This window comes from Lonchura striata, chromosome 8 (genome assembly GCF_050655825.1).
Source record: "Lonchura striata isolate lonStrDom1 chromosome 8, ASM5065582v1, whole genome shotgun sequence".
NCBI classification, from domain to species: Eukaryota; Metazoa; Chordata; class Aves; order Passeriformes; family Estrildidae; genus Lonchura; species Lonchura striata.
In genome coordinates, this window is record NC_140710.1 from 29641706 (window position 1) to 29667442 (window position 25737).

Consider the following 25737-nt stretch of genomic DNA (forward strand, 5'->3'; position numbering starts at 1 on the left):
GAGTCAGAAAATAAACTTCCTCTTTTTCACCTTTGCAATAGCAGCGACTCGCATCGTGCTTTTACGTGTCCTATAGTGACACAATGTTTAGTTAGCTGGGTTTATAATGAAGAATACAGAGACTGACAAACAGCTTTTAGGAACATAAGACAATTGTGGGCCTCGTCTGTTCTGAAACCAATTGAAGACAAGGAATGGGAGTTCTACCAAGATTCATTTGTCATATTTGCATTGAAAAGGTAGAAAGGTCAGAAGGAGGAAGACTTCATTGACTTCCTCATTTTGGGACCCCTCCCCATGAAAGGGACACCGACCCATTTCAAGGGACAAACCACGCGTGCTGAATGGCTTTTGGAGTGATTAGCATACAAAGCGAGGAATGGGATGTACCAAAATGATGAATATGTATTTGTATTTTGTGTATTCAATACTTGTATGGATAAAAAGGCTCTGTAACCACCTGGAAGGTGCAGTGTGGATTTGGGAGCGATCCCGCACAAAATAAACACACACCTTTAACTTTATACTGTTAGAGAGTTTTTGTCCTTGACTGTTGGATATCAGTACTAGATCAATATCCACATTTTTTTAATAAATCAGCCCTGTGAAAAATGCATATTATATGGCTCTATGCAGATAGCTGCTATATGTATTACGCTATATTGATTAGTTGTGCTTTTGTAGTTAATATGAAGACTTTAGGAGTTAAAAAAAAATAAAGACTCTGTATGTGGGGGGGAAGGTTTTTTCTGGTTTTTTCTTTTTTTTTTAGGAATGAGACACTCACTTCGAGGAACACCTAAATCTTCCAAAGGAGAGGAATTTATGGCTTTTTATCAGAAGAAACTAATTTCTTCAGGCCTTGTTCAGAACCAAAGATGCCAGGGGGATTAAAGGAAACATACGTCAGAGTTTCTTGCTTAGAATAGAATGTATGCATAACCATGAAGGATGTATGAATATGCAACAAGTGTATTGGTTTAAGGGTGATTCCCTTGTTCACAAGACTTAGTGTCCGAGAGCATCTGGACGTTGTCGTAATTCTTTGCTTTTTATTGTCTTGTAATTGTCCTGACTCTAAACTTTATTACTCTAATTGCATTACTATTTTTATAACCATTTTATTATTAAACTTTTAAAATTTTTAAAAACCAAGTGATTGGCATTTTTCACAGCCTGGTTACTCCTACAGTGACAGAGCTTCCTTCTGTTCATGTGGAACTTGCTGAACATCGGTTCCTGCCCCTTTCCTCCTGTGTCCTGATGGTTGGCACCACCGAGCGGAGTCTGGCTCCATCTTCTTGGCAGCCCTTCCTTAGAGCCCAGAGGTGCACACAGCACCCCAAAAATGCTCTCATCAGGGCTGAATAGGGCTGCAGGATTGCTGAGTCCAACACTTCTCTCAGCAGCCCTATAATGACAGAGGTGGTTACACGTTCCTGTGTTCCCCTTGCCACAATGGTCCACAGTCCTTAGCACCAGCGAGACCATGCAGAAGGTGGTGTGTGTGCCATTCTTTGGGTTATATGGATTAAAGATAATAATTTTTTTATTTTGGAGAACTAAAAGCAGCCTGCTCAGTGCAGAGAGGAAGTGAGGTAAGGTGTTCGAGCACCATCTTCTCACACACCTGCAGTTAGCAGCAGTGTTGTTCATGTCCGGCTCCTCTGTTGGGAAGGAATTTTGTGCTTTATGCTAAAGCCAGGAGACTAAACCCCTTCCTTCTCACAAGATTTGCAGTCTTTCAAACCTCATATAAACCAGCCAGCTGGCCTCCTTCACCCGGTTTCACAGAGCAAAACCTTGGCACTGTGGGGCCCTGTCCCTGGCACGGGGTGCCCGGCAGGAGTGGCCCAGGCAGGCTGTGTTCCCAGGCAGTGAGGGAGGAAGCAGGAGGGAGTGACAGGCAGCCTGCTCGGCTCCTGCTGCCCTTCCTGCCCTGCAGAGGCACAGGCACGGCTTCCTTCCTCCCCTTCTGTGGGGTGAGAACAGCCCTGTGTCGCTTGGATGCTGTCCATGCCCGGGTGGGGATCCCTCATTCCCACCTCTCTCAAATCTCTGGGCTCTTTAGGAGCTGAGCACAGGTAGCCCTGGGCTTGCAGCAGCTGGCAGGAGAGGGATGGTGCCTGCAGAGCTCTGGGAGATGTCCCCATCCACATACACACAGCCTTACTCCCACGTGAGTTGATTTTGCAGAGGCTTGGCCAGGAGGAATCCCCCAAATTTTAAGCAAAGAGCACATCCTGGCCTGTGCTTCCCAAAGGTGGCAGTGGCCCAGCATCCCGAGCAAAGGCAGGGAATGGGCACAAACCCCATTTGCAGTGGTGCCTCCTCAGCATGGGAACAGGAGAGCCAGCTTTTGCAATCCCAGCAGCTTTCCTCACGCTCAGCCTGGGGTGGGAAGGCTGCGGCACACGTTGAACCGGTTCCTGCATTTCTTGGGCTCAGAAATCCACCTCCTGCTCCGGCCAGCCCCACACCAGGAGTGCTGCAACAGGTGGCAGCTTTAGGGCTGGCATTTGCTGGCCCTTCCTTGCTGAATTTGGGATGACTTTCCCACGCTGGCAGGATTTGGGGCGTCCCTGCCAAAGGTGTGCTTAGCGTGGGAGGTTCCCTCCAGGAACAAACAAGAGTTCCAAGGAGTCGCTGCTCCAGTTTGTCTGTCCCTGTCCCACAGAGACCTTGTGCTTGCCCAAAACCTCATGATCCTCCTGTGACTTCCAGCTGTGCCCAAAACCTTTGCTGCACTGGGAATGGAAATGGGAAAATATCCTGTAGCCTACTAGAATGACTAGCCAGGACTTGCAGAAATCCTTCAATAAATTATGTGAATGCTTTATTCACGTATTTGAAAGTATCTTTATTTCTTATTTTACAGAATCACAGAATTGGGTTGGAAAATACCTAAGATCGTTGAGTCCATTTGCAAAAAGGTGTAAAGCTTCACAGAGCTGAGAGGGCTGAAAATAAGGATTTTTACCAAAATCTAAGAAAGTTGTAAACTTTCAAGGGATAAAAGAGGCAGCCTGGTCTTTTATGCTAGAACTTAATTTACGTGATGTAGTGAATAATTTAGATTTTCACCTGAAAGCCACTCCAGCCATGCTGTGGTTTGTATCTTTTAGAATGAGGCTATTTTTTGCTATCCCATATGGGAAGCTCTGATCTGGGGCTTGGAGGCAGCGAGGAGTTTTTTGGGAGTTCTTCAGCATGCTCAGCTAAGCAATTCCTGCTGGGAGAGGAGAGCTGGGTGCAGGGCACACAGCTGCAGAACTGGTCAGGAAAGATCTGATGAAACGTTTCTGCAGCGTGAAAAGTGCCAACTCATCAGAATCCCAGCTGTCTGCAGGGAAGAGCTGGGCTCCCTGGAACTTCTATCAGGAAAATCTTTCTGGCATGTGTGTACATGCACAGGGGGGTGTGTGATCCCATCCTAGCTTGGTGCAAAGAATGTGCATTTGGTGTGGAAGAAGTGCCTTTTCTTCTCAGGGAAAAGCTGGATCGGTTTGAATTTGGATTTATAAAAGTAGAGGGGACTTTCCCTTCCCCACCCCTGAAAAGGCTTTATAGCTAAAGGAACATGCCATAAAGGTTTTCAGATGCTTTGGTGGTTTTCCTCCTCATTTTCACTTTTAGTGATAGTTGAAAATTGCCAGTAGTGGTTTTAAGATGATTAAGGCAGGAATGACGATACAAAACACTGGTCTGGAGTTGAATATTCAGTGTTCTGGTGAATAAAATGGGGAAATGAAATTGAGGAAAGGCAGCATTTCTTTCTGCAGGATGAATCTCTGGGATTGCCTGCTGTGGGATGCCAGGGATGCTGAGATCTTGCAAAGAGATCGTTCAATTGCAGCAGCGAGGTGCTGGACTGCCAGGGTCCTTGTTATGGGTGAAATTAGAAGGATTTAAACCCTAACAACTTCCTCATAATCCCCGTGTCCATGGATGATCTATCTCTGTGGGCTCTGGGCTCCCCACCAGCCTTGAGAAGGACAAGGTGGTTGAAGGAAGAGGGAAGGGGCAGGGATCAGCAGGAGCTGAGGCAGTCAGCCCTGCCGCCAGGCACAGATGTTTCGTTTCTCAGTTTCCCTTGGTGGGAGGAGGGATTTGACACAGAGAGGATCTGCTCTGCCCTTGCAGAGGATCTGCTCTGCCCTTGCTGCTCTCAGCGGTGGCTGCTACTCTGTGCTGTGATTTTCTGGCAGGTCCCAAGGTCCCGGGGGAGCTGGAAGCAGAGCAGGCATCTCCATGGCTGGGGAGCATCCCTGTGCCACCTCCCCATCCCGCCTAAGCGGGAAGCAATGGCACCGAGGACACATCTGCACTCTGGGAACGCGGCTGTCGTTTGCCCCGTGGCTACGAGGAAGGTGACATTGAGATACAGGGAGAGGGGGGGGAAAATAATTAGGCAGAGCCTCCTTTGGGCAGACAAAGCACCCTGCGGATTGCCGGGCTGCGCCTGCGGAGCTCCCGTGATTAATTGGAGATGTTTAGCCCCTGTCACCGAGGCTGCTGCCTGCTTCAGCTCAGAGTTTGCTGGGGAGAAAATCACTCCGGTGAAAAACACGGGCTTTGCATCCCAGGGCTGGCCTGTTTCTTTATGCCCTGGACACAAGGCAGCCTTTGGATGTGGCACAGGACCCATTGCAGGCCTATCAGAGAGGGCAAAAAACATACAGGAAGGTGGACTACAATAGGAGGGTTGTCTGATAGGAAACCCCAGACAAATAAATGCATTTTTTCCCCAGGAAACCCAAACCAGTACCATAACCCACTGAAAGATGAGGGGGTCACATTTTTTCCAAGGGAAACAGATGCCTAAAGAAGCTGATAGCTGGGAGTGGGATTTTTTTTCCCCCTCATTGTGTTTGGAGAGGTTGTTGGAGGAGCAGCAGGATATCTGATGGGCAGAGGGACAGGTCACTGTTCTCCAGGGGAGCAGAGGGAAATCCCAGGCCAGTGGCTCAGAAGGAGAGAAGGGAAATTTTAAATCATTTGTGCAGGAGGAATCCCAGATCACTGGTGAAAATTAAAAAAAAAAAAAAGTGTAGGAAAGAGTCTTGCCTGCCTGGGATAGTAGCACTATGATCTCTGCCATGGGAAGGGGGTTTTAACCCTGGAAAACCCCTTTGCTTTCTAGTACACGGCTGTGCTGCAGGCTCACACCTCACTGTGGTTTTGGGGCGGGTGTCTCAGCGCTCTCAGAAGCCAGGGGAGCTGCTTCCTCTCCTCTGGGTTTAGGTTTGTATTGATTTGTTTGTATTTGTTTCACTTGTGTTTGTTTTTCATTCATCAGCGATTAGTGTTTGGCTCTCTGGGCTGTGTTTTGGGATGTTTCCCAGCTTTTCTGACCTTATCTCCAAGCAAGGATAAAGCAGAGCAGTTGGGAACCCTGGGGGATTAGTTACCAATATCCGATTGTGGCACGTCCAGACTGCATCCACGTGAATCATTGATTTTTCTGGGGAAAAAACCCAACCCAAGACAACCTTCCTCTCTTACTCCTGAGCCCCACATGGGTGCCTTGCAATTAGATGTTTATTCCCATCCAGAAATGAACTCAAGCTGCGGATAGATTCCCATTTGGAAACGTTCTTCCCGGTCCTGTTTTGTTTACGTCAGCAATCACTGGGGGACGTGCCTGGATCTCCCTGGGGTTTTGGCTGTCCTGAAGTTCTGTTTTTGCTCCAGGCAGCTGTTGGTGCCAAGGCTTTTGCCTCAGCACCGCTGGTGGTGAGGGGCTTTTGATGGATTTGTTCACATCCTCCTCTCAGGATGGGTCTAATTCATGAATCCTGGTGCGAATAGAAGAGAGAGGCATCGATGCACGGCAGCAGCACTGGGACAGCCGCTGGTGGATGACTTCAGCGTGTGCTTCGAGGACACCCTAATTTCACTGTCCATCCCAGCTGGAGGGTTTTCCACCTCTTTCCTGCATCCGGCTTCCCCCTGGGGCCTGGGCCGCACATTTGGTGACAGCGAGGAGCTGGCGGGGGGCTGAGGAAGGGGTCAGGCGCCGCTGTCGGAACAGGATCTCGCTAACCACATCCTCATTCCGCGGGGGGCCGTGCTGGGAGCCAGATGGCCGGGCCGGGCCGGGATGGGAAGGGCCGGGACGGAGCTCAGCCAGGCTCGGGGACCGGCAGAGCCGCGATGCTGCCGGAGCTGGGGCTCCCCCAGCATCCCCCGCCGCTCCCGGCCAAGATGCGACCGCACGAATCCCCAGCGAGCATCCCGGCGCCGACCTCCTCTGCTCGGAATTGAAACGCTTCCAAAAAAGCCGGGGGCGTGCGCGCAGCCCTCTGCAATTATTAGTCGTACCACAAGCTGCTTCCTCCCTCCCTCGAGCCGCTTTTATGTCGCATTGTTTTCCTTTCCAGGTGGCCCACCGGGGCTGCCTCCTCGCCACCGCGCCGGCCGCAGCTCTGCTGGCGGAGAGGCCACCTTTGTCTGCCAGCCAGCCCGGCCCTTCCTCCCCCTTCCTCCTCCTCCTCCTGCTCCCGTGCCAGAGCTATTTCGGGAAACAGCAGCTGAGCCGGAGGATTGTTAATTGTTCGTCAAACCCCTTCCAACCCCGCCGGATCACATGCGGAGATTAGAGCGGCCGGTCACACCCTTTCCCTCCGCCTCCTTCTCCTGGATCCCCCCCTGACCCGCAGGGCTGGGGGCGATGTCCCTTCCGCGGGGCGGGCGGAGGGATGGACCGGGGGGTGCATCCAGCTGTGCCCAGCTGTGGGAAGCGCGGCGATGCCGAGCCGCGGCTAGCAGCGGATCGCCGTGCTCGGAGGGCAGCCCCGGGCGCGGGCAGGAGCCTCGGGGCAGCCACAAGGAAGGCAGACAAAGCCACCCCAGGCGCTGACCTCAGAAGCCGCCATGTGACTCGGCCTCAAAGTTACTAAAGCATGACATCAGCCGGGGAGGGAGCGGCAGAGCTGCCACCAAAATATGCCTGCCTTCAACCGGCTGCTCGTCCTCGCCCGTGGATCCCCCCCACTCCCGAGGATAATTGCCATTCATGGTAGTTCCTGCTGGAAAACAAATGGAAAAGATCGCTTTGACACGCAAAAAGCCAGCCTAGTCTTTGGGTCGTTCCCAGGGATAAGAATGTGTCTGTGAAGCAACCCACTTTAGATAATGATATACGTATTGATATAGTGTGTGTGTGCACCTTTGCTTTGGCAAATGTCCTGGACCGTGATTCTGAGATGAGATGTTGTTGTGGAAAAGGAAAAACCATCATCCCACCTCTGCAAAGGGCACGGAGAGCAGGCAGATGTCGAGGCAGAGCTTTGGTGCCCTAGGAATACCGTGCTGATGGTTGTGCCTGACACCAGACGTGGTGTTGGTGGGTGAAACTCGTGGTGCTGGGTGCCAGCTCTCCTGCACCTCTGCCCCTCCCTGCTGGTGCTCTGTCTGAGCACTGAGAGGGACGAGGGATCACTCAGTCCCCATCCCCATCCTGCTAATCCCTGGCCAGAGCCGGGAGGGGCTGCTGGCCCGCCTGCTCCCAGGCAGGGTAGCGGCCAAAAGGCAGTGCCTGCAGAGAAGTGGTGCCTCATGCCATGGGGGTGAGGTGGTGAGCAGCAGAACAGGTCAGTCTGCTCCGATCCAGGCATCTTCACCCCGCAGAGCTCCCACGCTCTGCCTCCTCCACCCGCCTTGGGCTTTTCCCAGCTGGTGTGATGACTTTGCACTGCTGCTTTTAGTCCCCGAGTTGGGATATGCCTAGCTGAGAGATGCATCAAATCTGACTTTCTGACCCTTTGCTGAAGATGCAAGTGCCCAGATCTGGCAAACAGTAGTCCCAGAGCTGGCCTTGCATCTCCCAGGCACACAGCCAGCCCTGTGCCACCAAGGGGACACTGGTGGCGGGTGAAGAGCCGTGACTGCACTCGCAGGCATGCAAGCCCAGAGCTGCCCTGGCTGGTTAGGCTGACCCGAGGGCTCAGGACAGGGTGTTGCTGGCCCTGCGAGGGGCGGGGAGCAGGTTTGGCAGGTCGGGAAAGCCTCGGTTCCCACCGCTGGAGCTCGCGTCCCTCCGGCCTCCCACGCCGGGTGTGGAGGGGACAGCCCCGCTCCCTGCGGCCAGGACAGGCTCTCCCTGCTGTGGGCTAAGCTGGGACCTTGTGTCTGTGGGACTTTTTGTCTGTGGGGGAAGCCAGGCTTGGCTGTTTTGGCCGTGTGGCTGAGAGTGCCCCGCTCGGGTCACTTCAGATGGAGCACGGCAGGTTTGGTGGAGAAGGGCTGGGCATTTTGAGATGTCAACATCCAGGCTGAGATGCTATTGTGTCTGACACCCAGAGAGTGACATTTTGAGGTTTACCATCTGTGTTTGACCAGGAGGAAAACATACATTTGTCCTGAGCACGGTTTTTTTTTTTTGAAGAAGGCTCTTGCTATGTCAACTATGCATTGGTGTGGCCTCATCTTCACTTTTTTTTTTTTTGTTACCTCTGTGACCCGCCACCCTTTTTTCCTTCTAGAAGGCCAGGACATGGCGACAGGTTGTGCCAACAAAACATCATGATAGCCTGTGGCTTTCCCTTGGGGGAGTTTGTGGATTCATCCCCTGGGGAAAAAAGGGATGGAAGCAAGTTGTTATATGTCATCTGGGAATGGAAACTGATACTCTGGGGCAGCATGTTGAACTTCCTTAATTTTAGGCCCTTTCACTTCTTTTCTGTTTGCAAGTGGTGGTTAGTCCTTGGTGGAAGGAGGAAGGTCTGCACACCAAGCTCTGAAACACCCTCCAAGCTTTCTTGGATGCCTCCCTGGTGCCTGCAGCTGTGTCTGGGGGCTGCATGTGTTGTCTCCTCTGTCCCTCAGCCACCTGGATGATCCTGCCACCAGCTTTCACAGTAAGATTCCAGCTCCCAAACAAGATGCTCCAGTTTGCCGTGGTCCCCATCACACTTGGAGATGCTCTATTTGCCCTCCCCTACAGCCTTTCCCAGCCCTGTTGTGGATCTTCTCTCTGCCCTGGGCTTTCTGGGAGCTTCACTGCCAGGCCCCTGGAGCAGAATTCTGCCTGGCAGCTGGGCAAGCACGGCTTTGTTCCACATCAGGGCAGATTTTCCCTGAAATCCTCACAGACACATTTCACCCTCCAGCCATCACCACCACCAGCTCCTTCTCTAGCGCAGTAAGATCCCAGACAAGGGGCTGAAATTGCGGGAAACGTCCCCAACCTGACAAAACGGAGGCTGCGCTGGGTTGGATTTGTTTTGTTCGGTTTGTTGTCTGTTGTTTTTCCCTCCCCAGGGAAACGTTTCCATCGCTTTGGCCGAAATTCCCCGCGCCGCCCGCGTGGGGTTCCGCGGTGGGCCCCACCCGCGCGGCGCGCTGGCGTTGCCGCTTTAAGAGCCCTCTCCGCGGGGCGAGCTTTCGAACGCGCTGCCCTGCGCCGCCATTGGCCGGAGCGCGCGCGCGGGGGCCAGCCGGCGGTTGGAGCGGCCGGCGGCGCTCCCTGATTGGCCGAGGCGGGGGCGGTATAAAAGGCGGGCGGGCGCGTGGGCTCGCTCAGTCTGCGGCGCGAAGGGGCGGCGTGCGGAGCTGGGGTGAGGCACGGGTCGCCGCTCGGCTCGGGGTTTTAACTGTTTTTTTTTAAATCACCCCCCCCTTCGCCCACCTGCTTTCCCCATGGAGTTCAAGCTGGAGGCGCATCGCATCGTCAGCATCTCTCTAGGCAAGATCTACAGCGCGCGGGGCCAGCGCGGCGGCCTGAAGCTGCACAAGAACCTCCTGGTGTCGCTGGTGCTGCGCAGCGCCCGACAGGTCTACCTGAGCGAGCCGGGCTGCCCGCCCGAGCCGCCCCCCGCGCCCGCCGGCCACCCCGAGGAGGAGCCGCCGCCCCGCACCGCCGCCTGGGCGGCCGAGGAGCCGCCGCCGCCCCCGCAGGACGAGGCGGGCAGGGACTGCCAGGGCCCCCGGCCGCGGCGCTGTTGCTGCGGCGAGAACCGCGGGGGCTGCGCCGGGGCCCCCCCGCCGCCGCACTGCCCCCGCAAGCGGAGCGCCGGCGAGCGCGGCCAGGCGGGCTCCCCGGTGAAGAAGCCCCGCCGCGAGGAGGAGGAGCCGCCGCCGCTGCCACCGCCGCCCTCGCCGCCGTGCGAGCAGGAGGACATGGAGACGGGCAACGTGGCCAGCCTCATCAGCATCTTCGGCTCCAGCTTCTCGGGACTGCTCAGCAAGGAGCCCAAGGGCCGGCGGCGACCGCCTCTGGACGGCGGCGAAGCGGCGGCGGGCACGGCGCCCGCCGAGGCGGCGGCCGAGCCGGGACAGATCTGCTGCGACGAGCCGGTGCTGCGGACCCTCAACCCCTGGAGCACGGCCATCGTGGCCTTCTGATGGCCCGGCCGCAGAGACTGGCTCCCCGCCGCGGGCCGCGGGGCCCGGAGGTGACACCCACCGAGCGCCGCGGGGCTCCGGCGCCGGCCAGACCCGGCGCCCTGCGCCGCCGCACGGGAGGGACCGCGGGGCAGCGGCGGCAGCGCTTCCCCGTTCCCCGCCGGGTCCCGGCTGCCGGCACCCGCCCTGGGAGCGCCCCCGGCCCTGCCCTCCCGGAATTCCCCTTCCCGGCAGAGCCGCCGCCGCCCTCCCCGGCGCCCGGGGGAGGCTCCTCGGCTGCCGCCGACCCCGGGGGCGCCCCCGGCGGGTGATATTTTAAGCTTGGAAAGTATTAAGTTTATTAAATAAAGTCTCTATTTTGGAAAGGTTTAGGTCAGAACTATTACATGGTGCTTTTTAAAAGTGTTTATTGAGAGGAACGAAGTTTACAGACGCTCTGACGGAAAGTCCTTGAGCCTGTTTGTTAGGCTTGGTAACTCCCGGTCTTTGTTGTATAAAGGCTTGGGGCTCCCGTAGGGAATTTTGTACAGTGTTCTCCTTCAGTGATGTATCATGTTTTGTATAAAATGTAATTTCTACGTGTACAACACGTATTAAATATTTTCAAGTGTATGAGCCTAGTTCCTGTTTGTGCCCCACTGGCTCGAGGGGGAGGAGGGCAGGCAGCAGCCGGGGTGTGGTTCTGCATGTCTGTGGCTGGATCCACCCAGCCTCGCCAGAGGCTTGGGGTGGGTTGGAGTCCAGCTCTTCTGGGAGCTGGGGAAGAAAGGGAACTTATGTCAGGGTGCCTGGAGTCCTTCCCAGGATCTTCCAGGTGCTCCCGCTGCTCTTCTGGCTACAGCCTCTTCTCGGGGCCGGTGCTGCTGTGGCATTTGAGGTCTTGCTCTGAAAGTACCTAATGTGCAGAGTCACTGTCTGTGGGTGGAAAGCGGTTGCTAAATCCCTGAGGAGCAGCTGGGTGCAGTCTGACCAGGCCTGTGGCGCAGCTGGGCTGAGCGCTGGCTTCCAGCATTGCCTGATCGGAGATCTGGGTTTGGGGCTGTGCGAGTGGATTTTACCCGGCAGAACACAGCTACTGCTCTGCAAGAAGTGTTTCTGTGCCTCTTCTTTGCTGTTACTTGCAGAATAGTTCAAACGATAAATATCAGGAGGGTTTTTTTTCCCTTTCATTATCAGTAAAACTATAACTGGGTTAAAGTTCCTGCTGTTAGGGGTGGGGAGAAAAAGTTTGGCCTCGGCTTCGCAGTGAATGGAGTGCCCCAAGGCGTTGTAATTACACTGAATTGTGGGGGAATTTTTTTTTTTTTCCTGCTTCTTGCTGGAAGATTCACTAGAGGCTTCTCTGCTCCTAATTAATGAACTTTTCAACTGGGGATTGCATTTCTGGCAAGTCGAAGATGTTTGTTTGCTATGAAATGCAGCCTGGGATATCTGGCTGAGCCTTGGGAACCTGTTTTGGGGATGAGCATGAAAAGTGGCCAGCGAAGGGTTTTTAACACCTTGGTCCTGTGAGAAACTGGAGATGTTGGGCTGGGTCATCCCAAAGCAGGAGGATGGGAGAGATTAGGAGAAAGTGCCTGGTCTGGGGTGGCTTTGAGGCAGCTCTGCTACTTGGTGTACAATTTAATAGCTCCTTATTCTTCAGTAAAAGTCCTACCATCTTAATTTTCTAGGTAATTGCACCTAATGGTGGCACAATTTCAGTCTGGTAGATGACACAAGGAAATGGGGTGTGATGAGACATTTCACTCTCTGACCTTTGGGAAGTGATGGGAAGGTGTTTTCCAGGAGAACCTCACACTCTCATTCCTGTCTCAAGGGAGATGAGGAGGATATCCAGTGAGAGGAGACTGGGAGGAGAAGGAGGATGGCTACACAGTACTATCCCCCCCAGCTCTCCTGCCCTTAGGGTCAGAAGCTGGGCTGGAGGATGGAAACAGCCTCTTTTCCTACACCAGCAGAGTTTCCTTCCCAAGGCTGAGGAGAGCAGCTTTTAGTCCTGCTCCTTCTCCACCAGCAACATCTCCATGGAAGTGAATGATTTTGCCCAGTATCCAAATCCCAAAATGGGATGGGGGCATTCCTGATTTTGGCATTTCCAAGCATTTTCTGGGCATCCAGCCCCTGGAAGATCACCTGGTCCTGCTGGTTTGTGTGGCCCTGGTGTCCCTACACAGGCAAGACCCAACCTCCCTCTGGCACAGAGCACCCAGCAGCGCTCGTATCTACTCTGTCTTCCAGAGGAGAGTTGTGCAACACCTTAATTGCTGCTGGCCCCTGCCAACAGGGCAGAGACTGCCCACAGATGCCCACGCAGCTCCCTCGGGATCGTGTGACCTCCCGTGGAGATACCTGAGGTGAGCCAGTTCTCCCCAGCTCATGGCCATGGAGCCGTGTCCCCGAAAGACCCGGCCCAGCTCCATCTGCTGTGCTGACACACGCCTCGTTTGATCCCCTGGCTGGGTTTTGACGTGTGGGGTTTGCTCCCTGGGACCTCTGGCTGCTGTGGTTCAGGCACAGAAAAAAATCAAAAAATAACAGAGATGTGATAGCTGCTGGTGAGCTCTGCTGAGGGGTCTGGACCAAACCAGCCTCAAATTGAAAAGATTCCAAATAATGGTACTGTGTTACTTTTGGAATAATTTTTTCTGCTCTGTTTAATTCTATTTTTTACTCACCAAGTGCCTTTTTTTTCTTTTTTTTTTTTTTTTTTTTTTTTTCAATTCCTATAATCACTTTTATCTAAGCTGGGTTTGTTTACCTTAACTCATCTGTTCTGTTGTGCTGCTTGTACCCCTGGACTTTTCCTTCTGCTCACAGAACTACAGAGATGAGGCTGATGGAGGGGACAGGGAATGAGCTCAAGCTGAGGCTAATGACCCAAACTGACTGCTCAGGCCAATGATGAAGGAGGGAAGAGAAGTGCATAAATAAGCCAGATAAAAATAAAAACTTCCATCACTTGGGACAGAGGGTGACTCCTATGGAAACTGCCCCACCGGGTCGAGGAGGAGATGACTTAATGGGAAGATGGCAGGATCCTACCCTTCCTAGAATAGTAACGAGCCGCTGGAAGCGCTCGCCTCGGCTGCTGCCCTTCCTCCAGTTGGGGTCAGGTCCCGTGGGAGAGGAGAAGTGCTGGGAAAATCCTTCAGCACAGCCGGAGGCTGGGAGAGATGCTGGCAGAGGGAGTGCGGCAGCTGGGCTGCCGGGGTGATGCTTGGGAAGGAAGGAGGGTGGGCAGCAGCTTTTCACTTTTCTCCTGCTGGAATCATCCAGGAGCAATCCCCGGCTGCAGCTCTCCTCAGGGATTCCTTCTGGGGAGAGGGAACGACTTAAAACCGGCTCTCGCTAATAAGAGAGTGTCAAAGGTGTGAATCATCTCGGCCTTTAAAGGTGTCTGGCCCGGGCCAGGTGCCAGCAGGGGCTGCTGGAAACCCTCGGGGCTGGGAGCCCATGGGCAGCCAGGGATCCGCAGGAGCTCCGCGTTTCACTCCGGCTGCTCTCGCTCCTTCCTAACCTGATGCAACCCGGCCATCCCTCCTCTCCTGGGGCATGGGAAGAGGAGGAAGGCCCTGCACACTCACCGCTGCAGCATCCTGTGTCAGCGCTCAGGAATCCGGCAGGCTGCAGGGAGGGGGGCGGGAGGCAGGCCAGCAGCGGGGCTGCGCCTGCTGGGGCCTCTCCCTCCTTGGGGAGCCCGAGGGTACCGGAGCATCGCTGGGGGCTGCACCTTCCGGGGTCTCTCGCTGCCCAGAGGGACTGGAGCATCCTTGGGGGCTGCAACTCCCGGGGTCTCTCCCTGCTTTGGAGTACTGGAGCATCCCAGGGGGCTGCATCTCCCGGGGTCTCTCCCTGCCCAGAAAAACTGGATCATCCCTGGGGGCTGCATCTCCTGGGATCTCTCGCTGCCCAGAGGGACTGAAGCATCCTTGGGGGCTGCAACTCCTGGGGTCTCTCCCTGTCTTGGGGTACTGAATCAGCCCTGGGGGCTGCAACTCCTGGGGTCTCTCCTTGCCTGGGGGTACTGGAGCATCCCTGGGGGCTGCAACTCCTGGGGTCTCTCCCTGCCCAGAGGGACTGGAGCATCCCTGGGGACTGCACCTCCTGGGGTTTCTCCCTGTCTTGGGGTACTGAATCAGCCCTGGGGACTGCTGCTCCTGGGGTCTCTCCCTGCCCAGAAGGATTGGATCATTCCTAGGGGCTGTACCTCCTGCCTGGGCAGCCCGGAGACATCAGAGCAGCTCTGGCAGGAAGCTTTGCCGAAGGCTAAACCCCCAGGACAGGTTTCTGTGCGGGAAAGGAGGGGTGAGGATGTACTGTGGCACAGCGCTGCGTGCTTAGATGATCGTTCCAAAAGCTGAGGAGAGGCACGCCTGGATCTCCCGTACTGCTGCGGGGCTTGCATCTGTCTCCAATGTACTGTGCTTGCCGGTGATGCTCTGCCAATGTATATTTAGGGTGGGTGGGGGGACCCCCCTCCCCGGTCCCCAGAGGGTTGGGGGGCTCTTGCAGGGGAGCAGGGAGAGGCTCCGTGTTTTCCTGGGCAGGGTGGTTCAGCCCAGGGGGAGGGGGAAGGCGGTGCAGCTTGCTGGCAGGGCTAAGGCTCATGGAAAACTCCAGGGCTTCTTCCAAGGAGGATCCTTTGAGAGGCTGGAGCGGGGCAGAGGGAGGGCTTGGCACGGCGAGGGGATGGCTGGAATGGGGAGAAGCTGGCTGGAAGGTGCCCAGAGTTGCCTTGGCAAGGAGGAAACCCAACAGAAGAGAGTTACTCCAGGCCAGCACGGGTTCCTGGAGGCAGGGTCAGGGCCAGGCGAGCACCGGGATGAGCGACAAACACAAACAACTCCCTTCTCTCGGTCTTCTGGTTGTGATTTCTGCTCCCGACATGCAAACCCTGAGGGGGCCCCCCTCCCCTCCCTCCTTCTCCCCAGCTGGGCGAGGGCTGGCCTGGCTGCCTAATGAAATGCAGAGCTCCTTGGGAGAGCAGGGGAAAAAAAAAAGGCTCTGTTCGAGGTTTTGTGCCTCTGGTTTCCTCTGGCCCTCTCTCCCAGCGGGGTGATTTATTGGTGATGGAGCCTGGGGAGAGGGGGAGGGAAGGGCTTAGAGCTGCAGGCAAATAGTCATCGTTTATTTCCCAAGCACTCACGCGAGGCAAAGAGAAAAAGGGGAGGAGAGGGAGGTAAACTGCCTGGGCAGGGCTGAGGAGCATCATTTACTGGAGCTGAGCTCTCCCAGTTTCTCCCAGTTGCTCTGAGGTGGTATTTGAGCACTTTGCACACCAGAGGACCGGCTTTGAGGTGGATGCCCTCTCCCTCTATCCCAACTTTCCCACTCTCCCTCCCTCCCAGGCAGTGAGGTGCTGAAAGCTGCCTGCAGGCATCTGGGCTGGCTCTCGTGGCCCTGCACTCTCTTCTTAGGTGCAGCCACAGGGGACACCTCATCCTTTTCCCCTTTCCTGCAGCCACAGCCAAAGAGGCCAGCCAGCCCTTTCCCAGGCTGGCAGAAAAGCAGAGGTACCCATTGTCCCTGACCTGTTTTCGGGCAGCTGCATGTCCCAGAAGTGACGTGCTGTGACCTGCCTGGCTGCAGATGCATTTGCTGCCTGCAGCTACCCTGGCTCACACCGGCCTTGTACTTAAGCCAGGCTTTAGGCTCTGCAGCACTGCCAGCACTGAGGTGTCCCCGTCCTGCGGGATGCTCCGCTGTGTGGCAGGGTGACCTCCTGCTCAGGAGAAGCAGCCAGGGCTGTCTTTTTTCATACTCGCTGCTCTGGTTGGGAACGAATGTGGTTTCCTAGGGGGAAGGTCTCCTCCTCCTCCTCCTCCTCCTCCTCTTTGCCTCTGCTGACAGCGTCTGACCTCAGCTGTCGTCCCTGGCCGTGCAGGGGATTAATCTGAGCCTCGGGACAGGTTGAAGCTTGTCCAAGGCGGAGGAGAGCTTCATGCGTACAGACACAGAGGAAGGAACAAAAACAATTCCCAGGGAAATATTTTCCTGCTGCTTTTCCTGGCAGCGAGCAAAGCGGGAGGAAAAGACCTTGCTTTAAATTGCTTGCAGGAGAACTCCAGCCGGGGATCGGCTTTCCCTTGGCCCTCCCGCACCTCGTGAAGCTCAGCCCCCACCCACCCCAACCCACAGGAGGGATGGCACAAAGGGTGCTTGTCGGATGAAGAACAACCACTTGAATCACGGAATAATGTATTTTGTAATTTTTTTTTTAATTTTGTAAAGCTTAATTAAGGTAATTGAAAAAAAAAAAAAAGGTAAATAGGTAATACAAATTAATTTCCCACAGGTGCTCAGCCCCTCGAGGCTCTGCTCAGCATCCCAGGCTCTGCTGAGCCAAGGATTGCCTCTGACTCCCGCTGCCTGCCAAGCTCCGGAGCATTTGGCAAGCGAGGGGAAGGAACCTCCCCAGCGCAGAGCTGCGGCCGCGGGTGGACTCTGCCCTTCGCCCGCTCCGGCCTCGGCCGCCCTCCTCCTCCTCCTCCTCCTCCTCCTCCTCCTCCTCCTCCTCCTCCTCCTCGTGTGCTGTTTGCTTTGGCAAGCCCCAGCCTCCGCCCTGCCAGCGGAGCCCTGCGCTCCCGGCGGGCGGAGCGGAGGGAGGCAGGGAATGGGCAACAGGGAGGGAATGGGGATGGGGAGGGAATGGGAATGGGGAATAAAGAGGGGAATGGGGGACAGGGAGGGAATGGGGAACAGGGAGGGAATGGGGAATAAAAGGGGAATGGAGAACAGGGAGGGAATGTGGAATAAGGAGAGAATGGGGGACAGCGGGGGAAAGGGGACAGAGGGGGAATGGGGAATAAGGAGGGGATGGGGAATAGCGGGGGAAGGGGACATTGAGGGAATGGGGAATAAGGAGGGGAATGGGGAACAGGGAGGGAATAGGGATGGGGAATAAAGAGGGGAATGGGGAATAGGGAGGGAATAGGGACAGGGAGGGAATGGGGAACGGGAGGGAATGGGGACAGGGAGGGAATGGGGAACAAGGAGGGAATGGGGAACGGGAGGGAATGGGGAATAAAAGGGGAATGGAGAACAGGGAGGGAATGGAGAATAAGGAGGGAATGGGGGACAGCAGGGGAAAGGGGACAGAGGGGGAATGGGGAATAAGTAGGGGATGGGGAATAGGGAGGGAATGGAGAACAGGGAGGGAATGGGGACAGGGAACAGGGGGGGAAGGGGACATTGAGGGAATGGGGAATAGGGAGGGAATGGGGAACAGGGAGGGAATGGGGAATGAGGAGGGAATAGGGAACAGGGAGGGAATGGGGAATGAGGAGGGGAATGGAGAAGCAGACGGCTGCCTGGGCGGATGGGACATGCCGGCCCTGCTGTGAAGGGCAGGAAGGACACGGCTCACTCGGATATCTGGAGGGTGGGCTGGGAGAGGCAGGAAAGGGGAGAGAGAGCAGGAAGCAGGGAGCATGGCCAGAGTGGGATGCAGAGGTGGGAGCCCCAGTGCTTGCTCTGTGGGAGTCCTGTGGGTGTCCACTCAAGGGTGCCTTGCTCTCCTCCTGGAAGCAGCAGAGGATGCTGGCAGTGTGGCACAGCAGCAGTGGATCCCCCTGGCACTGTCCCTCATGGAGCTGGGGTCCCAGCTGGAGCGTGGCTGGAACATCCCTCGGGGAAAAAAGGGAGGAAGTGGCTGTTTCAGCCGTGTCCCACTCAGTTTCTCAGATCTATTCCTACTACCTTGGGCATCGAGCAGTGCAGGCAGGTGGGCTTTGCCAGCACACATGGTTCTCCATCCCAGCTGCTCCCATCCAGCATGGGTGGTGGCAGTGTGTGTTGGTGGAAGTGCCAAGCCAGGAGCCAGGGCAGCACTTGGGGCAGTTTGTCCCCAAAGCACGGTGCTGAGGGCACCAAGTGTCCCTGCCTTGCCTCCACAAAGGAGGCTGTGGGAGCAGTGCAGTGCTCTATCTCCATGGCAATGGGACTGCTGTTTTTTAAGGCAGGAAGAACTGATGTGGTTTTTTTTTGCCCAAAACTGGCCCAGGGCAGTTTTACAGAAGTCAGAGTGAAATGTCAACAAGCATCTAGAGTCCTGTGGGAGTGGGAAGCTTGTGAGGGGCAATGGGATACCCTCACCTCTCTGGGGTGAGAGAGAAACCCCTGGAGCCCAGACTCACCCCCAGCCCAGGGCTGAGTGGACGGAAAACTCTCAGGACAAGGGTGTGGGGAGGGCAGAGCTGGCCACTGTCCTTTGCAGCCTTGTGTGCTGGGGTGGGAATGTCTGACCTGGTGAGCCCTTGACATGGTGGGGAGGCTGGGAGGAGCCACATCCGGAGGAAGGCACAACTCCCATGGGAAGGCAGGAAGGACGGAAGGACGGACAGGGGAGGGAACTTTTCTTCCTGTGCTTTGGAACAGGTTTCCTAGATAAATGGATGTCCTATCCCTGGAAGTGTCCAAGGCCAGGTTGGATGGGGTTTGGAGCAACCTGAGATAGAAGAAAGTGTCCCTGCACAGGGCGGGAGGATTGGATCTTTACTTCCAGCTCAAACTATTCAATGATTCCCTCTGTGGTGTGGCATGGGTGGCCAGGGAGAGTTGTAAAACCCTGTCTGGTGTTTTCAAGCAGGGATTTACCCTGTACCACACTCGCCTTCCCAGTTCTGGCACCCAGCAAGGGCCATGGGAGCACCCAGCTTGTGCCACTTCCTTCAATGCTGTGTCCCTGCCCTGTGGCTTTGCTGTTAATGGAAAGCAAATGTCAGCAGGATGTAAACCCTGGGCTATAACCCCCCCTGGATATTCGTGGTGTTGTTCTCCCATCCCTTCTTGGAGTGTGGCTCTGTCCTTAAAGGACAGCACTGGTGAGACGGTTGCTGTTGATATTTCTCCCAGCCTTGTTCTTGTTGTGGTTTTCCAGGAGGAATTGTTTTGTGTTAAAGGGCCAATGTGCAGGGTGGTGGCCAGGGTGACACATGCCTCGTGCTTGACCTTGTCTCCCTTTGGTGCTGGCAGTGCTCCCTGCACTGGGCTCACTGAAATTCCCTTCCTGGAAACAGCAGAGGAGCGAGCTTTGCCTCCAGCTCGGGAGAGTGTGACGCGATGTCCCTGGTCGGTGGCCAGGTGGGGAGGGACCAGCAAGTGCCACAGGGCTGGCTGTGGCTGCCACAGCACCAGCAGACGCTTCTCAGGGGGGATCACATCCAGGCAGGAGGGAAGGCTGTTAAAAATAAACAGGGTGACAAGTGGCAGGAGGACGGAGCCACCTCTGGGAAGGGAGAGCGGCTGTGCTGCCTGGCGAGCTCTGCTCCCAGCCCTGCCATGCTGGCAAGGTCAGTCCCCTCCCAGGTCACCCCAGCGCCTCGCTGTCCCGGCCACATCCCGCTCCTTCCCTCCCAGCTCCAGAGCCAGCCCGGCAATCCCTGCCCTGTGCCCGCGGCGGCCGCTGCAGCCGGAGCTCCCACTGCGGAGCTTCTCCGGCTGTGGTGAAACGTGAACTTTAAGGAATTGAGAGATTTTAGAGGAGCGAAGATTTTAGTTAGAAATAAGCCTTGCTAGAGTTAACGAAAATAATAATAATAATAAATGAGCAGGCCTTGATGAAGTTAGGAGTTAGGAGTTGACTAGTAATTGATTGCTTGTCAGCACAGTGTTTAGTTAGCTGGGTTTATAATGAAGAATATAGAGACTGACAAATAGCTTTAGGAACATAAGACAATTGTGGCCTCCTCTGTTCTGAAACCAATTGAAGACAAGGAATGGGAGTTCTACCAAGAGTTCATTTGTCATATTGGCATTGAAAAGGTAGAAAGGCCAGAATGAGGAAGACTTCATTGACTTCCTCATTTTAGGACCCCTCCCCATGAAAGGGACACCGACCCATTTCAAGGGACAAACCACGCGTGCTGAATGGCTTTTGGAGTGATCAGCATAGGAAGCGAGGAATGGGATGTACCAAAATGATGAAATGTATTTGTATTTTGGGTATTCAATACTTGTATGGATAAAAAGACTCTGTAATCACCTGGAAGGCGCAGTGTGGATTTGGGAGCGATCCCGCACACAATAAACACACACTTTTAACTTTATACTGTTAGAGAGTTTTTGTCCCTCACAGTTGGATATCGGTACTAGATCAATATCCATATTTTTTTAATAAATCAGTGGGAGCTTGGCTGGGTGCTCAGCTGTGCCTGCTCTCTTTTCCCAGCACAGCCCGGGGGCAAGCAGCCGCTCGGCAGCAGCAGCCGGCGCATCCCCCTGCGGCTCCTGCCTGCCCGGCCACGCGTCGCTTCGTGTCACATCACGAGTGGAGCAGGCTGGAGTGACCTTCAGAGATGCCGTGTTCTTCCCACCCTCCAGCCAGCCTGCAGAGAGCCTGGCAAGGGATGAGCCAGGCTTTGCCCTCGTGGAACTCTGTCCCTGTGAGATTTAAGCGGCTGTCCTAACCCAGACCTCACGGTTTTGGGGATTTGCTTGAGATTCAGGGATCTGGCAGATCTTCATCTAAGGCAGCGCTGCCCAAGCGCAGCTGCATCTGTTGAGATAAGGGGTTGGTGTCTGTGGGGACACTCCCAGGGCTGGCCAGGCCAGGTGTAACGCTGTCATTTCCCGGAGCCTTCGCCGTGTCCCTACACGTACCCGCACTCGAGAGCAGTGAGTGTGCACGGAAATCAGCGTGAATTCTTTTGCTCGTGCCGGGGGCAGGAGACTCATCATCCTCTCTCCTGCTCCTCCTCTGCCCTGCGAGTTCCCACGGCGGCAGCCAGTGGTGCTGATCTCCGTGGGAACAAGGGCACTGCCCATCCAGCTGCAGCAGATGTGCTCTGCGATTGTGGGTGACAGCCCGGTGCCTCTCCTGGTGCAGTGGGGTGCCGAAGGCTGTGTCCCTGCTTTGGGGACAGCTTTAGTGCCAGAGTCCCTTGGGAAAGTTTGGCTCAGCTGTGGCCACCATAGGATGCAGCTCACCGTGGAAAGAGAGGCTGCAGTGACAAAATAAGTGTCAATACTGTCGCTAACATAAAAATGTCACCTTTGGGTGTAATCCTGGGTGACTGTGCCCTGCTGGTGCCTGCTAAGCCCCGGCTGAGATGTGCAGAAAAGCAGGACCTAACTGGAAGCAGGAGCTCCTCTCCTCTCCTTTCCTTGTGCAGCAAAGCCCTCTCGTGGAAGTTGGCAGTAGCTTGCCAGGGAAAACCTGGCTGCTGCAATGTGCTGCCTCTTCCCCGGGGGATGCAGTCTGCTCTCTGGCACTCTGTCCCCTGAGCTTCCAGCCTCAGAGGAGGTGGGACAGACCCAATGGTGCCATCACACCCCTGAAGTGCCCATCTGCACGTCAGAGCTGTGTGACTGCTTTCCATCCCGTGGGGATTCCCAGGTTTTTTCAGGGAGCTGCTGAACCTGCTCTCTTGGCTGTGTTAGGAGATGCTTGGCACCTGGAACCCTCAAAGAAAAAAAAAAAAGAAAAAGAAAAAAGGAAAAAAGGGTGGGGGAAATGGTTGTGGCTTTGGCTTTCTTTACACACTTGTAAAGACACCAGAAGACACCTCCAGCCTGTGGCACTTGGCACAGGATGCTGGGGTGGCACAGTGTGTGGCTGTTCCAGAGCTGGTGCTGCCTGGATCTGCTCCAGACCCCATGCACGTCCCCAGAGCTTTGGCAGGGATAATTCCCTGGGGCCAGCAGTGGAGGGTGTCAACTTCTTGTGGGGTGGCCTGACTTGAAAGAAGCTCAGAGATGAAGCCAAGCCAAGGTACAGCATAAACACCAGCAACTCCCAAACTTGCTGGGGCAGATGTGCTGGCTGGGAGAGAGAAGGACACTGGGATGGGTCCCTGCTTTGCAATGGTTTCCCTGCCTTCCTACAGGAGGCAATGGCAATTAAAAAAAATAATAAAATTTTATTATTTAACTAGGTTGGAAGAGACCTTAAAGATCAATGAGTCCAACCCAGCCCCAACACCTCAACTCAACCCTGGCACCCAGTGCCACATCCAGGCTTTGTTAAACACACCAGGGATGGGGACTCCACCACCTCCCTGGGCAGCCATTCCAGAACTTTATCACCCTTTGTGTAAAATCTTCTTCCTAATATCCAGCCTGTATTTCCCTTGGTGCAGCTCAAGGCTGTGTGCTCTGGTTCTGTCAGTGCTGCCTGGAGACAGAGCCCAGCCTCTGCTGGCCACAGCCACCTTCCAGGAGCTGTGGAGAGTGACAAGGTCACCCCTGAGTCTCCTTTTCTCCAGGCTGAACGTCCCCAGCTCCCTCAGGGGTTCCTCACAGGGTTTGTGTTCCCAGCCCCAAACTGAGGGGCCCAGAATTCCTTCAGGAGGTGGAGGTGCAAGGCTTGCTAAGAGGGTGGACATGGACAGCATGGTGAGTGGCTTTGTGTCACTCCTGGCAGGGTCCTTGTCCTGTCCCCCGCTGCTCTCCCAAGGTGACACTTTATTTACTGCAGTGTGTCCTGGCTCACCTGGGAGCATCATCAGTGGCACCTGGGTGATGGGACATTGCTCTCACCTCTCTTCACCTCCAAAGCTGGGTCCCAGCTGCTCTCACCGGGGCATCCCACCCACACCCTGCACCAAAGGCTGCATTTAAGCTCAGCCCAGGGCTCTTAGCTCCTAGTTTGGCTCTTTGGGGGAGGTTGGGCTGTTCTGTTCCTCTGAGGCTCCCCTTTGGCCCTGCCTGGTTCATGAAGGCAGGGCTGTGATCAGACTGCAGCATCATCTCCCCATCCCAGGGAAGGGGATGTTTCCTCCTTGGGAACCCCTTTGGTGCTGCTGGCAGTAGTCTGGGTGTTTCCCCACCCCAGTCCTGCCTCTGTTCTGGTGGTGGCTGAGCAGTGCCTTTGTTTTTGTAGGCACTGATACCTCCTGACCACTAAACCCCATCAAACCCCCAGGAGCTGGGATTTTTCTTTGCACTGCTTAAGTACTTGATTCCCTTTGTCCTGGCTCAGTTTAATTCCCCCCTTTGGGTATGTTTAAGTAATTTCCTTGCACTTTTAGTGATGCAAAAATTGTTATGCTGGCTGCACTTTTAAATTCTCAAATTGTAGAGTTGCCACCCCCTTGCCTGAGGGCTGATGGCAGGCTGTGTAAATATTTAGCGTTTCTGCTCCCCTGGCAGCAGCCTCTTGGTTTTCCCAGCCCACCTTCTCTGCTGGTGCTTGTTCCTCGGGCTCTGGGGGCTGACTTCCACCCTGCTGGAGGTGATGGGCACAATATTAGTGCTGCATCCGGGTGGCGAGTGGGTGCATCTCTGTGCTGGTGTGTGTGAGGAGCAAAGCAGTGCACAGCTTTGCTGTGGCTTCTTGGCAGCAGGTGATTTTTGCAGATTTTTTTGGGCTTCTTTTGCAGATTTTTTCTTTCTTTTTCTTTTTTTTTTTTTTGGGTTGCCTGGTAAAGTTTTTATTGGCCTGGCAAAGCTGGTTTGCTGGTGGAATGAAGAGGGGAAGCCGGGCTGGATGTGGATGTGTTTGCCTCGGAGCATCCCTGCTGCCCATTTAGCTGGAAGCTGCGTGCCATAGAGATTTCCCCTCGCCCTGCGGAGCTGGAATGTGCATCCTCCGTGGCCAAGCCGGCAGATGGGGCTCCTGCCCATGGCGAGCTGCTCCAGAGGAGGCTGGAGAGCCGGGCAGGCACCGCTGGGGTGCCCCAGGGATGCTTCCTGACCCCAGTTCCCTCCTAGAGGGTTTTTGCTCCATCGCACAGGCTTTTTGGTTCTGCCTCCTCATTGTCACACAGCAGCTGAACTCAACATTTCCTCGAGGCTTTCCTTGCTGAGCTGATCCTGGTCACACTTGGGGGGAAGGAATCCCCCACCTGGCCCCAAACCACCTCTGAGCTGCTCCTGGCCATGCACTGGGGACCCTTTCCCCTTGGATGGATCCTTATGGTGGAGCTGTACCAAAAGTGAAGGGTTTATGCAGCGAGTTGTCGAGTCTTGGTGTTGTCGTTCCTTTTTCCTGGGCTGGGGGCTGAGCTCAGGTCAGGACCATGTTGGAGTAGAGAATCTGCTCTGCTGGCACCAGAGCATGGATGTGCTGTCTGTTTGGAACCTTTTTCTTCTTCTTTTTTGAAACAGAAGTGGTCTGCAGTTGTGATGGACCAGAGGGAGGTTTGGCTCAGGAGGACCCTGTGGATGAATGCTCGTGTCCTGTGCTGTCCCCTGTGCCCTGCTGTGCCTGAGCACCCCACAGCCATGTGGCACGTCCCCCCTGCAGCAGCTACCTGCCTCCTTCCCTGCTCTCAGTGCCTCCAAAGGCATCTCCTGGCACTGCACTCCAGGGTGCTCCTCTTCATGCCTCAGGTTTGAGCTTTTATATTTTTTAGATTCTGGGCTGCTTTAGTGTGTGGGTCTGGGTGCCACATTAGGGGATGGTGGCTCTCTGCACAGAGCAGGGAGACAAAACAATTCCTTCTCCAGCTGGGCACCAAGGAGAAATGATCCAAATCTCAGCCCAAGAGCACAAACAATGTGGCCTGGACAGAGAAAAACAAGCAGAATGGGACTGCATGGGCTAAAGCTGGAATTGGACAATGAACTCCAATGTGCAAATGGAGCAGAACTGATCACAGTGAGAGACCCCGTGACTGGCTGTCCATTTTGTGACCATTTTTGTTCATCCTGGTTGTAGCCCTGGCAGGGCTCTTGTGCTGGCAAGGTGGATCCATTGAGGCCCTTTAATAAATCCCTGCTTTATTCTTTAGCTGTGTTTAGCCTCTGTTCTCAGTCAGCCTTCACAAGGCATCACTGGCACCCTTGAACTCTGCCCAGATGTCCTGTGAGCATCCAGATGCAGCGTTCACTTTAATTGTTCAGCAGCATCTCTGATCAATAAATCACCCTCAGCCATCTCCAAAGTAATAAAATAAAAACCTCCTGGGTGCCGAATGAGTTGCTGGAGATGAATGATTTTCTCATTGCCTGGCTTGAGCTGTAAAACATCCTCTTCCAGGCCTTGTCACTCCTTCTCATCCTGCTTTACATCTCCCTGGGGACAGCTCTGCTCCGAGGGACTTGAGGAATAGCCTGGAGCACTTGGCCCAGCTGGGAGATGCCTGTCAGCATTGCTGCCTGGAAATTGCTGCTGAGCTCTTGGAAGGGGATCAGGAGTGCCCCAAGCCCCATCCTGCCTCTCTTCTGGCAGGGACAGGAGGTTTGGGACAGGTCTCCTTGGCAGATCCATTCCTCCCTGAGATGTGATGCTGGAGATTCCTGCTGCCAACAGCCTCCCTGCTGGGCTGGGCAGTACCTGAAGCTGTTTCTCTGTGAAATCACCAGTGGCTCAGAGAGGGGATGTGAGAACAAATTGATTTTGGATTTTATGTGACATCTAAGGGGTTTCAGCTGAGAGCAGCAGGATCCAGATTGATGGAGCTGTGTGATGCTTGCCGCAGAGAGCTGTGGGTGCTTAAAAACCAA

General features: G+C 55.0%; 1 protein-coding gene across 1 annotated transcript; it reads left to right on the forward strand.

Annotated features, from left to right (window-relative positions):
- The first annotated feature begins 9503 nt into the window (after positions 1-9503).
- IER5 (immediate early response 5) lies at positions 9504-10959 on the forward strand. The gene has a single exon (XM_021545991.3). The coding sequence runs from the start codon at positions 9643-9645 to the stop codon at positions 10345-10347; it is 705 nt and encodes a 234-aa protein (XP_021401666.1). The 5' UTR covers positions 9504-9642; the 3' UTR covers positions 10348-10959.
- Positions 10960-25737: the final 14778 nt, after the last annotated feature.